Source organism: Penaeus vannamei, chromosome 21 (assembly GCF_042767895.1).
Source record: "Penaeus vannamei isolate JL-2024 chromosome 21, ASM4276789v1, whole genome shotgun sequence".
NCBI lineage: Eukaryota > Metazoa > Arthropoda > Malacostraca > Decapoda > Penaeidae > Penaeus > Penaeus vannamei.
The window spans coordinates 34,524,277-34,539,276 of NC_091569.1; the positions used below are offsets into that span (position 1 = coordinate 34,524,277).

The 15,000-nt window shown below is 35.5% G+C and overlaps 1 protein-coding gene across 2 annotated transcripts in view; it reads right to left on the minus strand.

Annotated features, from left to right (window-relative positions):
* Nucleotides 1-15,000, minus strand: part of LOC113802131 (uncharacterized) — a 21,513-nt gene that overhangs the window by 5,831 nt on the left and 682 nt on the right. The window contains exons 2-11 of one of the 2 annotated variants that reach the window (XM_070136106.1): nt 11,022-11,940; nt 10,238-10,657; nt 8,600-8,643; nt 8,190-8,329; nt 7,231-7,358; nt 4,839-4,977; nt 2,549-2,638; nt 2,281-2,384; nt 2,054-2,173; nt 1,864-1,967 (exon numbers count right to left, since the gene is read on the minus strand). In XM_070136106.1, coding sequence (XP_069992207.1) covers nt 1,864-1,967; nt 2,054-2,173; nt 2,281-2,384; nt 2,549-2,638; nt 4,839-4,977; nt 7,231-7,358; nt 8,190-8,329; nt 8,600-8,643; nt 10,238-10,657; nt 11,022-11,939 — 2,207 coding nt within the window. In that variant the 5' untranslated portion in view covers nt 11,940. Of the gene's footprint in view, nt 1-1,863; nt 1,968-2,053; nt 2,174-2,280; nt 2,385-2,548; nt 2,639-4,838; nt 4,978-7,230; nt 7,359-8,189; nt 8,330-8,599; nt 8,647-10,237; nt 10,658-11,021; nt 11,941-15,000 lie in introns of both variants that reach the window. The other variant, XM_070136105.1, reaches the window with a different exon arrangement.

Consider the following 15,000-nt stretch of genomic DNA (forward strand, 5'->3'; position numbering starts at 1 on the left):
GAAGGTTAATCCTACGATAAAAGCTCAAAAAATTACAGATAAAAATGAAGTGTCTCCCTGCAGTGTGCACAGCAGTGCTGGCATGAACATCTGACTGTCCAGTTTTCAAGCTCAAAAAGCCACCTTTCACCTGCCATCAGATGAAAAAAATATGTTATCTTTGCAAAGAAATACGTGCAGTGGGACCTCAACACTTGCAGGAGTGTCCTTTGGTCAAATGAATCTACAATTATTCTGAGTCTACCAGGCCACCAGATTCAGTTAAGGGGAAGACTCGTCGGTACGATCACGAAATTCGTTATCCGATCCTGCTTACTTAAAGTTTTTTAGCTAGGTCAATAATTTTTTAACACACAGTGCATGGGTATGTGATGCTTGTAAACAAAAAATTTGATTTAAAAAGCTGCGTAAATTTTTGTGATGGTTTCCTCATAGTGAATAGTACTGCAGTTTCCTTCTGACCAGAGTGAGTCAACAAATAGGAGTACCAAATCTAGCATTTATGTAAATCTATCTGAAACGACAATGTTTCTGTTACCTTGCAAAAAAGCGCCTTTTTTCGTCCAAAAATCGCCATTATTTTTTTCAGTAAAAAATGTATTTGGTGGAAATAATGCATGACTTTGCTACATTTAGTAGATACGAACTGGACGATCATTTTGCAACAAGAATTATCAAAATCGCGTAATTACATACAAAGTTAACCTTACTATCATGCGTGAAAATATGATTTTAAGAAAATGGCAGTTTTTGTCATTTATCGTCATTACATCATAAAGGTCATACCAATGATTACCAAATGTGAATATCTACTTAGACATTTCTTTGGCCTTTAATATGAGTCCTGTGGTAGAGGGTCAGGCCTTGTTCTTGTAATTTTAGGTAATCTTTATGTCAAGGTTAGGTTAGGTTAGGTGGGAGTGTTCTCTGAAAAGTATACTTTCAGATGTCAAGGCTCCTGGTCCCTCTGTCATGTACATATCATAGTACATAATAAATTGTATATTATGCATTTCTGATATATAAATGACATATTGTTAGGTTTTCAACAGGTTGAAAAAACGTGTACTCCCGAAAACTTTATCAATCACACAGTTCTCCCATCCTTGCTGCTGCTGCCTGTCTGCTGAACGCAGCCTAAACTATCGTACAGCAGTATCATACCAAAGAAATTCGCAAAAACAGCCGAAAAAACGCTGAAAATACAAGAAAAACAAAGCATGAAGCAAAAAGGGGTGTGGCAGCACAAGGGCATTTAAATACCCCAGACCTTTAAACCGCGGAAAGGAGCGCGTTACGCATCTGGCAACCAGTGCCCTGGGTGCGTCACATGGTCATGTATCCACACTCAAAGTTTGAAAAAATCGTAATTTGTGAACCGTACTGACGACTCTTCCCCTTCCCCATCTAGCTTCCCTAATAGTATAGGGATACTTTACTATGGTGTTAGGAAATCATGTAGTTCTCCCTGCTAATGATCAAAATAATTAGTTTAAGCTCCTTTCAGACAAGGTATTTTGAGAAGACCAATGCTGACATTTTTATAAATTATATACCATGTCCTACGTATGTGCGTATAGCATAATCAGTCTATGATTGGTCACGAATGTTCATAGCAGTTAATAAGAATGAATGTCAACCAACAGATGGCTCTCAGTGTTAGGTAAAACAAGGTTAATGGAGTGGTATATTTTTATAAACCTCAGTCTCTTGGAATACTTAGTGAACAAACTAAACATGTAATACATGTATTCAAACAAGTTAGTTATATATATATATAAGTTAGGAATACATGTACAAGCTATTGTAATATGAAGTCATAATATTTCAAACCTATCTGCAAAAGACATTATGGTAACTTACCTAGAAGCAAAGCTATATTTCTTTCTCCGGTCATTAATATCCATTCTGAGGGCACTATGAGCCTCAAATACAGCTTCTTCTAATTCTGCATTCATCACTGACCCCTGGAAACCAAAATCAAAGGTAAGTATCATGTGAACGGATAATTACCATACTGTCTAATTTCATAAACTAAAAATCATAAACTAACCCTGGGATATTTTGAAGTAAAGCGTCTAGCAGTGTGCTTCATTTTGAAAGGAGTTACAGATTTTGAAGTCACCCATGCTCGAGAGACTGGCTCACCAAAGAATGTAACATGGAAGTACATCTGAAGAAGACAGAATCCATTATAATATAAATGAAAATCATAATACCATATTAGTGTCTTTACCTAAATGACAATATCAGTAATATCATATTCACAAATTAACATACAGGATGATTTTTCTCTGACTTTCCCCACAAATAGCATTTGTATTCAGGATCTAAGTCAACCATAGCTGGCCACCAAGGGTTAGCAGGTATGCAAGCCCAAATCACTGCAAGTATTCAAAAATCACATTACAAAACAAAAGGAAATAAAGCTTCATTTATAGTATTCAAAAATCACATTACATAAAAACAGAGGAATTAATATAAAGATAAATATTGACTCTTGATTTCTAATCACTTTACCTACAAAAAATATATATATACTACTTACCTGAACCTAAAATATATTTATGGTATAAGTAAATTTCATTTGTATCCTTCCAATTCTCTTCTGGAATGCCACATCTATTATGTAAGGGATCTGAAAACAATGATCAACAAATATCATGACTTTATTTATTTCACCTTACAATCATATTTTCATAATTTCTAAGTTTACAAGTTTGAAATCTAAAACCTGAGACTACCTACATGAAATCTGAAATCTAATATTTTTGATACATTACTATAAAGACAGATTATCACAAAAGCTACATAACACCCTAACCTCTTATCTCCCCCTTGAAAAAATTGGTTTCATTTTTGCCTCATTATAGACTGCCATTGTTCCTTAACCCATTCATTAACCCCAGCAGCATATTAAAGTATACACTGGGTGTGTAGAGTCAGCTGCTCAAGGAAAAAATAAGAAATATAAAAAAAATTATTATTCTGCTCTCTATGCTTTTGACTGTGGCATTAATAAATGTGCAGATAATGAGGCAACAAAGGGGATTTAAGCCTACTTTTGAGGGGTGTTTCTCCAATAATACCTCAGCCAGAGCTAAATAAACAATCAATTGTTTAGCATATACAACTTAGAACAGGCTCCACCGCACCTAAAATAATGGGATGTCTCAACGGCATGAGGGATGGGCTACCATTGACATTCCCCTAGCGCAATATGGTTAACTGAAATATTTTCCCCAGTCTTTCAGTATAATATCAAAGGTAAATGAAAATGGAGCAATTATTATGTTGAAACTATGCTCATCAGCTGCTGTATGAATGTGCAGTTGTTTTCTTGACTTGACTTCAAACAATGACTCTTATTCTCCTTATAGGAAATATTTTTTTACGGGGATCATCTACCAAAATCTTGATGATTTTGTGGTATATGTATTTCCAGAGTTTCAGGGCCTCCAAATCTCCCCAAAAAATTCTAAGGCCCACCCATAATCTTTAAGGTGGTAGCAGCCACTTTCGATGTCCAATGAAATATTAGGATTTTTCAACTTAGCTTAGCAAATCGGCAATTGTAACGTAACGGTTAGATATAATAAAAAATAAGCTTTAAAAATTTCACATATGTGACCAACCTTCATTTTTTTTTAATAAAAAAAAAAATCTGGAAAGTGTTCAAAAAGAAATAACAAAAAAAAAAAAAATTATACAAATAAACAAGAATGATATGCCACCCATATAGTGTTTTATTTTGTTTATGTTTGGATCATATTTCTTCAGTTTCATCCTTCAGCAAAATATCTAGAACAGATGTTAACAAGTGTCATTGGCTAAGAGTGACACTTTTGTTAGATTATATCTAATAACTTAGTTGGTAAAATGTAACCCTTAATTACTTATGATGATACAAAAATGCAAGGGAATAAAACCACAAAATACGGTTTAGTGTTAGTGAGGCAATTGCTGTAAAAGTTGTGTTTATATTAAGAGGTAAAGTACATGGGGATGATTTTGGGAGTTACTTCAAATCCTGACTGGCCCACACACTGATTTTGATACCACCTAGAAACCAGGATTATCAGCTTTCAAATGGACCATAGCTAGTGGGTTAAATAACATTGATTTGTAATGTAATAAAATGCAGCATTAGAACAAACAAATGAGTGAAAATCCAGGAAAAAATGGCTGTGGCGACACTCCTGTTACCCTACAAAATATATATATGTGAGGTCTAACATTCATTGGGGTTTTATAATACATGCAGGAGTATGAAGTTGATTCTAAACATAGTTCTGCCCATGAGAGCTGATGCCCATCCATAACCCATTCAAGATAGGTCAAATTTCAGCTGAAGTTTGGCAAAGCTGGGGGATTCAACACATCACTCTGTCCTTGAGATCATAGCTAGCCTCCCAGGATGTCATCCTTGCCACAAAATGCTGTTTCATGACATTATCAACCATTGCTTGGCATCAACAACTTTTGCATTAACATATGATTAGATGTCATACTCAATGATTGGGTAATAGAGAGAGATACATAGGAAAACAGCATTATGTTTACTGTACGATACCAAGTTCTAGAATAATAATAGATACTTAGACCATAACATTTATATGTCAATGATGGAATACTAAAATAAATTAATGGGTATTTGAAGAGAATGATGGAATTTATGCCATTTCTTTTCAAAGACATATGATATATAGAATAAAGAAATTTGTACTGATACCATTACTATACCCGTAGTTAGTAACAAAAAGTATATATAGAGAACAAAAATCTTTAGTTGATTAAAATTCTATACAGCAAAACTAACATCCTAATATTAGCCTTACCTTTATTCATAATGCACGTCCAAAACTCTGGTAAGGCAGATGGGTCACAGTTATTCCAGCACTTCCTCCACTTACTGCATTTATCGCATTGCACCCACACATCTTCATCCATATGGTGAATCATCTGCAGCAGTTCCATCTGATATGAAAATAATCAGATGAGAAGCATTTTTCAGTGGTACTTTTTATAAAGTATGTATATAATATAAACAGTTCAATTACTCTTGTTTATGCATCAAGAAAAGAAGAATGACCATAAAGTCACCAAATTCTACGACTAATTTTCACAAATTCACTTGTAAAGAGCTTTATACTAGCCATTTACAATTAAAATTTAGCTGTTAAGCTGATATAGACAAGTCAACTGGGTGTAATAACAACTTTGTAACTTATGCAGCTCCAAACTGTTTTATCACTGGCAGTACAATGGTGTAAAGACAAATCTAATAAAGAGGAATATGGAAATGGTGAGCAAAATACAACATGTACATGTATTTCTGACAAAGATGCAATTGAAACCAGTCAAATACATCTCTTATATTGTGAAGATATTCATTCTCATTCATAACTTCTTTACATTTGCCAGCATGAATACGGTACCATTACCATGTACCATTACAACTATATGTCATGAAAAGTTTGGCTTAAGCCCAGAGTAACAGTGGACATCATTTTCACCTTAAAACAAAGGTGGATGTTACCATCCTTGAGCCATGGCACTCTTTTTCTATGTTCAGTGACCAGTGGTGCAAGGTGTATAACAGAAAATTGAATGATACAAAAATATGTGACACAAATAAGTGTTACTTATTGTTACTGCACAGAGTTTTAGTCTACCTAGAGAGATGATATGGAGTCTGTACAAAAAAATAATAATAATAAATAAAAAGAAAAAGAAGAGCTGTATCATCATTTTCATATAGCATATCAAATGACAAATATTGATCTTAGAAAATTACTTAAAAAACATAAAATAAGCCTATTCAAGAAAAGAGATAACAACACTGCAAAGGGGAGGCAATGAGTCTTGACAATGCACAAGACTATTTGTGTGGGGCCTGGACTACAAGTCACACATCCTGGAGAGTTCCCACTCCAGTAAATCCAATACCAGGATTTTGGGCCATATGCAGGCAGTAAGGTACTTGAATCAAATTATAATTATCTTTTTTATTATTATCATTAATAATTTTATTATCATTATTATAAACATTAATATGATCATCATCATCAATGTCATTATTCCAATCATTATCACTTTCATTATTTACATTTTCTTTACTACTATCATTATCATTATTATTTGGAGGCCTGTACCTCTTTCCAAACACAATATAACCAACAAGCTCAACTGTGCATAGCATAGATACTTGCCTTTCAGCATATGGGCTCTGGTATCTTAACAGAAATTGATGTTACTTAGTGTGTCTAAGTAGACGTTAACCCACTGGATCCAGATGCTTCACTCCCATCATGTGGTCCAAAATATTAGGCTTCCTTGAGTGGCCACTCTGACAGGTGACAAGACTCAATGCCTTACCTTTGCAATGTTATTTTCTCTCTTTGTGCATAAACATTTTCAGATTTTTTGACATTTTCCAATGTCCATATTTGTCATTTGATTTAATCTACCCAGATATTAATAAACTGTTTTCCTTGCACAGACTCTTATATCATTATCACTAGGTAGTCTTAAACTCACTCCAATAATAAGTAACCTTTTGCTATTTGTTTGTTTGCTTGTTTTTAATATCTAATTTTCTGTAATAGCACCTATGCCACCAGTCTCTGCTGCCAGGAATAGGATCCTGAGCATGGCATCCTCCCTACAGCCATTGTTCTTCCAGTCATGTCTCACGGCCATTACATTCCACAATCATTTATCAATTGGAATAATGCAAATGCCCCTTCCTAAATGAGTCTAATCACCCTCCAAAAGCTTTGTGCACTTGTGGTGAGTCATTCCCCGTCAGCCCTGCCTTCACCTGAAATGTTCGTGATGGCAAATTCATGCTACCCCAACCAACAGCCAAATTTTTCCACGAAAGTATGTTCATGTCACAAATTTTTTCTTGATATCATCCAGATTGGGGTTAAACAATGACAGGATAATAGAGCAGGTAAATGCCAAGACCCTGTCATCTATAAAGAAGCTACATAATAATGATGTTAGGATATCTGAAACACTGCTGTAATAATGAATGAGGTCATTGTTTATGCTCTTTATATGTATGAACACTGTATGATGGTGTTTGTTATCCTAATAGAAACACTATATATATCAAATGAAATTATCATTTGAAAAATCTATTTTGTTGACAATTCAACAGTAACTGCAACAATATGTGATAAAGAAACTTCCCAAATATAACCTATAAGATAATCTATGTACCTTCCTAGAACATTGTTCAGATGAAATTACATATTCTGGCGAGTCTGAATTGTTACTACTCTCAGATGATCTCTTACTTTGTCTTGCTCTGTCAGGTGGAGATAGTTCTTCAGTGTTCTGATAACCAGCTGAGAAGAAACATTTAAGAAAATTTATAGTTATTAAAGAACATTTAAGTTTTAATCTAAATATTATATGTTCACTTGTATATATCTTTACAAACGCAACTAACCTCCACACATGCATGTAAACAGTCACACTAGCATGTAAGCATATACATGTGCTTGTGTGCGCAACACACACACACACACACACACACACACACACACACACACACACACACACACACACACACACACACACACACACACACACACACCCACGCACCCACGCACCCACGCACCCACGCACCCACGCACCCACGCACCCACGCACCCACGCACCCACGCACCCACGCACCCACGCACCCACGCACCCACGCACCCACGCACCCACGCACCCACGCAAACAAGAATTGGAAATAGATAACATTTCTTTCTTCCACACCATAGATGCTCAGAATGAGTTTGCAAAATTCATTCCCCAGGTAAGGCCTGGGCAATATCACACCGCTCTCTTCACTGTAGTAAAAGGTAGATCAGTTGGTTGAATCATAAATATATCATAAATCTAGAGGCTCTCACCACACACCTCAAACTATTACTTCAGATATATCCATATGTATTAAAGCTATTTGTTTAGTAATGAAAGCAGCATTATCAAGTAATTTCTATATATCTACTTCATCATGATACATGTAGATTGTAGATACCAAATTTTTGCATAAACATTGTCAGCTCTCTTTGCCCTATATTTTTTTCAATACAGTAAATGTAACATCTTGTAATACCTGAATTCATGAAATACATCATAAAATACAAAGACACTGCAAACATTTAAGCTCTTGAGAGATTTTTTACCTAAACGCTTATATATACGAGAAATGTTTAGCAGTGGTTTAACATTCATTGATTGTAGGGCTTCAAAATCCTTTGCACATTCATGTACTCCATCTCCATGTTTTACTTCTTCCATAGATTTTCTCTTTTTTCCTTTACATCTGAAAGCACAAAATTATAAGCAAAGTCATACATACAAATTTAGCAACCAAATCTGAAAATTGGGCCAAAAAGATGGAGTGATGAAATATAAGCAACTTGGTATCAAAAGGTACCCTTATGTTACTGAGGAGAAAAAATAAAGCATATGAAATAGATTATAAATGAATTTTTTAACAGCTTTACCAAAGCGTATTAACAATTATCATATGAAAATTAACAATTACCGCAAATAAGGTTAATTATCTATATACATAGCACTGATTTCATACCTGTTATCTGTTTCCAACTTCTGAGGTTCTTGATTACAATCGACCTGCTGAAACAAGGATAATTTGACCTCTTTATTTGCCATATAAAAGATAATCAGTTAATTGCAATAAGGCAAAACAAAATTGATGGTAAGTTTCAAAAATATCTAATTTTCATGAAGAGGGCTACAAATTGGTTCTTCTTGATATGTACTGCATGGGTCACTATACAAAGACTTTATCCAGGGCCAGCATTTGGCATTGGCCATTTAAAGGGACAGTCAAACTAATCTTATTCTGTCCAGGGATCCCTTTACAGAATGGGATACACCCCCAGCTGTGAAAGGAACTAAGATAAAATCCCTGCGTAGAGTAGCACTGCTGTTTTGGTCTTTCACCCCAGCTACAGAGGGTTGCCAAAACAAAAACTGTAGTATAATTACAAGGAATCTTATTACAGGGTTGCCTAACCTAGGGATGTCAAACATCCTGCATCAGCCCACCACTCCTATATGTGTCCTGTAACACATTTGCTATTTCAGTCTTGTAGTCGGCCATTTTACATGATCAACTAAGCAAGTGCTTCGTGTTTTAAAATGATCACTTACATTTTTAGATTTAAAAAATATATATTATTGTTTTTGTAATGAATGAAATAGCATACCACATTTTTACATCAACCATATGGCTGCTTCAGCTCATGATTACCGGGTCCAGATGCTGTATACTATGATGAAAAGTGACCCCCTGGTGATCATATCATGTCGAGTATAATTTTACTGTAAAAATAAATAATACATTTTATATCTGGCATTCACACCCACTCTGACAGCTGAAGACACGAAGAACACTTCAGACATTATTTACACCCTTTTGGACAAAGTGATAACAATTATGGAATTCTATTCACAAAATATTAAGACAGCAGAAAGTTAAAATAAAAATTAATAGAAATTAATAACATCTTATTCAATTTCAGTTATAGTATTTGCTTCCTTCCAACTTTGGTTTTTATCAGTCTATAATTTTGTTTTGTACATTACTGATTACACTAATGTAAGACTAATATGAGCAGATGGCAAGGTTTTATGATATATGATAATCAGTAAAATGGTTGGACTGGCTTTTCTAAGTTTAGTGTCTTCTTTCTTGAAATATTTCAACTGATATGTAATGATATTTAGCGAATCCATGACTGTCTTCAATGCTTCGTTCATGCAAGTAATTGTAGACACTTTTTTCTTTTCTGGGACAATATTTCTCTATGGGGGACACTATGTGTAACTGACAACACTCTCTTCATGGCTGTCTAAGGATCCTTAGACAGACTGCACCACAATCTGGAGGGAGCACCCATGGACTGTAGTAGTGTTGGATGGAGAGAGGGAATACCAATGCAAACTCACCTATAGCACCAAGATTCCTATAGTAGGCGCTGATTTTATCATTACAAACAACATCACCACTCACTTAATTCTAGTCTCCTCTAGAATGGACTCTTCTAATTTTTATATCAAACAATCTCAATGAAAAAATTAAAACCACAACCACATCAATTTCTATGAAATCCATGATCACTTTCTAAAAATTATTTGTAAAGACAGTATCAACATTTCAAAACATCTTATGTCTGATACAGATGTTTTTTTATCTACTTACTATTATTGCAGAGTCTAATGTATCCTGATCTATCAAATTTATCACAGAACTAAACAAATCGTTCCATTGTTCCTCTGTCATTTTGCTTGGACATATATCCTTGTCTGACTCTTTGACACCAGAAGCTTTATTCTCATTCTTAGTGTGAGGAGCAGTGAAACTACAACCTGGCTCTTCCATCATCATTTCATTCATATCATTAATTTCTCGGTTGGTATTTTTCTCTGTTTCTGAATCTTTCTTTCGTAGTGCAGGTGCTTGGATGGCAACCATGACCTGGGAAGCTGTTGATGCATCTTTGTTTGAGTCATCCTTGAGTTCTTTATCAAATGCTTGAACTTCTGTAAGTAATGTTTCTTTCTTGGTGGTATCCACTTTTTCTGATGCAGTCACTACTGTACTTCTGTCTGTTTGGGTATCCTGAAAGTATCAAATCATGAAAACCTAAAATAATCTACATTCAAACTAGATCCCATAAATCTCTAAAGTACTGCACCTTTCCACACTAGCCATGATATCAATTAAGAAATTTACTTTTGAATCTATGGCAAAGAAAACAATTCACAGCAACTGCTGAAAATACACAATGAACACTGTCAAAAACATTTTGATCAAAATATTTCTATCTCATATACCAAGTTCAAAAACAATAACAAAATCAATGTACCACTTTTCACATTTTAATACATAATAATTTATGTACTAACAAATGCTCTTTTTCTTTCCTAGTAATTTAAATGGTTATATTTTCTGAGGTGAACATAGAAAAAAACATCATACTTACATCAACCTTGTTTATCAAGTTATCCTCTTTAGCAATTACATTTTTCTCATGCAGACTTGTTTCGCATAATACAGGTTTCTTTATGAGCTGCTGATTTCCTCCTTCATTCGTACATGTAGATTCTGATAACGTTTCTCCATGTTCAGTACAGGTTTTATTTATATCCTTTTCTTCTATGCTTTGGATATCATGTACAGGTGGGGAAAAGGCGGGTCTCTTTGGAAGATGCCCTTGTATTTCTGGATCAAATACAGCACTTAATTTTGCATTTTTGGGGTTATGCAAATTACTAGTAACACGACTTGTATTTATCCCTTGAACATCTGAGCTTACAAGACGGTTTGATGATTTGACACGTATTTTTCCAAATGTGGGTACTTTCCTTTTCAATGAGACAGATGCTGCCTGTGGCTCACCTTTTGGTGTCTCATCCTCTTTTACCTGTAGACCTGAAGGTTGAGGAGTCAAAACATTAACATCAGATTCTTCAGACGTTTCAATAAAGTCTGATAATTCAGCCTCAGCCATGCTTGCCTTCTGAAAGAGGGAATGTGGCAATTTCATCTTTGGCCCTATTCTTTTAAAGGAGGGCTTGTCCCCTTTCCCTGAGACAGTCTCCGAATGTTTGCTACATTTTTCTGAAATAGATTCAGTGCTCATGCCAGGGTATGGCTGACTAGTCTCATGATGTGCAACCTCTTCTTTAGACATCTCAGTAGTGGGGACCTCTTGTTCTGAGCCACTGGATTTGCTAGTGTTTTGAAATGGGGAACAAGTCTCTCCTGCATTGTCATTCATTTTATTTTGTAAAGGAATATCAATATCTTTGGCTAAATCCCAAGGATTTCTATGCTCAACTGCAGTCTCAGTGACTACTGATGCTGCAGAAACCTGCTTCTCTCCAGGCATCTGACTCATCCTGAAAGACAATTATAATTGAATATTAGGCCTATACTAGGAGAGGGAAAAAAATACAATGTATATTTTTAAGAGATATAAGCAGAAATTTTAATCTATGTATATAAAATTGCATGCTCATACATAGACAGCTAGAATAAAAAAAAAACAGGTTATCAAAAGGATAATATGGCATTATAATTGCTATAACTTCAACAAGTAATAGAAAAATCCTATATAAATCCTGCTGTGGAATTAAGGTGTATATATACATCACTAGGGTAATGACCATGCCCATCCTTCTCCAGTGACATGAGCATGTTTCCTTCCACTTCCTCAGAAACAAGGAATTTACTGTATACAGGCTGATTGCCAGCAGTGGATGATCAAAAAAAAAAGGAGACAGATTGGGTAATGAGGGTGATCAACCACTAAAAGACAATAGAGGTATTTTATATTTCAGAAGCATTTTCCAAGGATTTTGGAACAAATTGTAAATCAATTAATGTTGCAGACAAAAGGTGCAAGCTTTAGAGGTTTCAAGAAGAAATAAGGTACATATACCTATTTGATTTTTTTATTTATTTATAATTATGTAACAATTTAAAAATCTATACAAGAAATATGATTCCAGCACCTAAGTTTTCTTCACTTTTATACTATTTCTTACTCAATTTTTATATTGTTGCCATAATGAAAGTAAGTTTTCCCACATACCTTTACTAATGAGCATGACAGTGCAATACACACTATTTGGGCTCAGCTCACATAATGACATATTTCAAGTATTTTCGAAATCCATCACCACTTTAATGTCATCAGCCAAATTTAATGAAGTAGTATTTTAGGCTGTACTGTGCCAGTTTTTCTTTTTATGACATGTTTTGAGCTGCACTTCAAACATTCCAGCCAAACCAGGTTAAAATCCATTGAATCTCAAGTGATAATATCGTCTTTCTCTCACTGACACACACTTGCCCCAATCCCCTTCACCCTAATGACCACACTCTTGATTGCTACCACTGCCTCCCCTAGCCACCCTAACAATGTGATCTACTGTGATACAGTACCAGATATCTTCACTCCCCCCCAATATCTGGAGTTCTACATACACCTTTTGGAACATATAACAATAGAACCTGCTTTTTTTTCTTTTCTTATCTTATTTTTTCTTCATTTCTTTTTGTTTACTATACATCCAGGAGCAGTCCAGAAATCTTTACAGAATAGTTGCCTAATTAGGAATAATCCTGTGTGCCCCAAAAGATTAGAAATAAAATTCAGAACACTGGAAGTGTTTAGTTCTTTAAAAAATCAGATGACAGTCAAGTTCAGTACCAGACAAATTGCCATGAAGTGGTTGTGAATCAATTTATATCCTTCAAGGTCTGTTCTTTGTAGTTGAAAGAATATAAGTGATCCCCTAAGATGGCCCTATCATGAATAGCACTAATAGGGGTCTTGGTCAACTTGAACCAAGTAAAAAAAAAAAAAGTAAGCAATCCTGATTGAAGGAGACCATAATACACCATTCCACTGGTCTTGTAATGGTTGTATGGTAGGTGGAATAGGAGTTCAGGGGAACTCCACATTCCACTCAATCGCAAGTGTGGTGTTAAACCTATGATGAGATAGGCCTTTAATTTTATAAAACCCTATCAGCGCTTTGTCTTGTGGGCATAAAATTGTTAATCTACAAATCTTGTAAACGAGGACATCACTGTGGTCAATGCAGCAGAGGCCATGGCACTTGTGTGACACTCAGGCCAGAGTTCAGTACCAAATGTGAGTAGGCATAACACATAAGGCTAACTAAAGTAGATAGTTGCTTACTGGAAGTGATTAATATTTACAACATACATTACTAACACACATGTGACTTGAGCGTCGTGACAGTGACAAGGGTAAATGTCAAAGGAGACAAGAATTCCTCTTCCAAGGCTATGTATATACCTTATCAAAACATACTAGTGTGTATGTTTAAAATAAAAAAAGAGAATTTTTCATAGAGTAAATCTTACGAAATTGTAATCACACATAAAATTGGAAGTATTATTCTTGCTATAAAAAACTGTGCCTCCTCTGGAGAGAGTGGAATATTAAATCCTCTTTACAGTGCCTATATGTTAACAACTTATAAGCATATAATCAACTTGTGTATCATACCACTTAAGGGAGTATAAAAGTAATAAAAAGTAATATCGCATTACCCCCACGTATATTAGGTAACTTCAGTAGAGTGCACATTATCAATATTAATGATTGCCTAGAAATAATACAGATTGTGCCCCCCGCTATAATTTATGTTATTGAGGTGACACCTGGAGTGAACATGTCATTCAGTCATCTCTTGACATGACCCTGACAGCTGCTACACTGCAATTAGAACTGACACCTACATTACTGAAACTGTGAAGTGAAATATTAACAAATGCTGAAATACTTTGGAAAATGAGGTTCCAATATCCTTAAAGAAAAATGCCTGTGTCAATATTCAAAATACCATCGAGTGTCAGATCACGACGATATTGGTACAGGTGGATTCTTCTCACTCTCTATCATGCATGTATATATAAATCATTCCATGGAAACTCCCCAAACACACACAATCTTGGCACTGTTGGCAGGGGACAACGTGTAAGAATACCAGGGAAATTGCTGGGTAAAACACGAGCGATATACGGAATATAATAAAGACTTGGTCTCGGGCAGTCCCGCATGTCAGTCATACAATCTTTCCTGCCGTGAAAATGAGGAATTTTATTTTGTTTCCCAAGGCAGAGTTTAGTGGGGGGAGGGGGGTATTAGCAGGGGGGGGGTAGTAGCCTGCTCAGGAGGACGGTCACATGGGTAGCACCCCCAACATCAGAAATTAAGTGGCTCATTCTGTGTCCATTGTCATCATACTGACCAATTGTAGGTCTATTGAGCCTATTTTACCCCACAATTTCCTGGCCTCCCCTATCGGCGCCTAGTATATAGGGGGGGGGGGGGGGGGGGCAGCAAGATCCCTGAATAACTGGGCAGCGGAGAGTGAAGGGAATCTATTGGCACGTTGAGGTTGGTCAAGTGAAGGTATTTA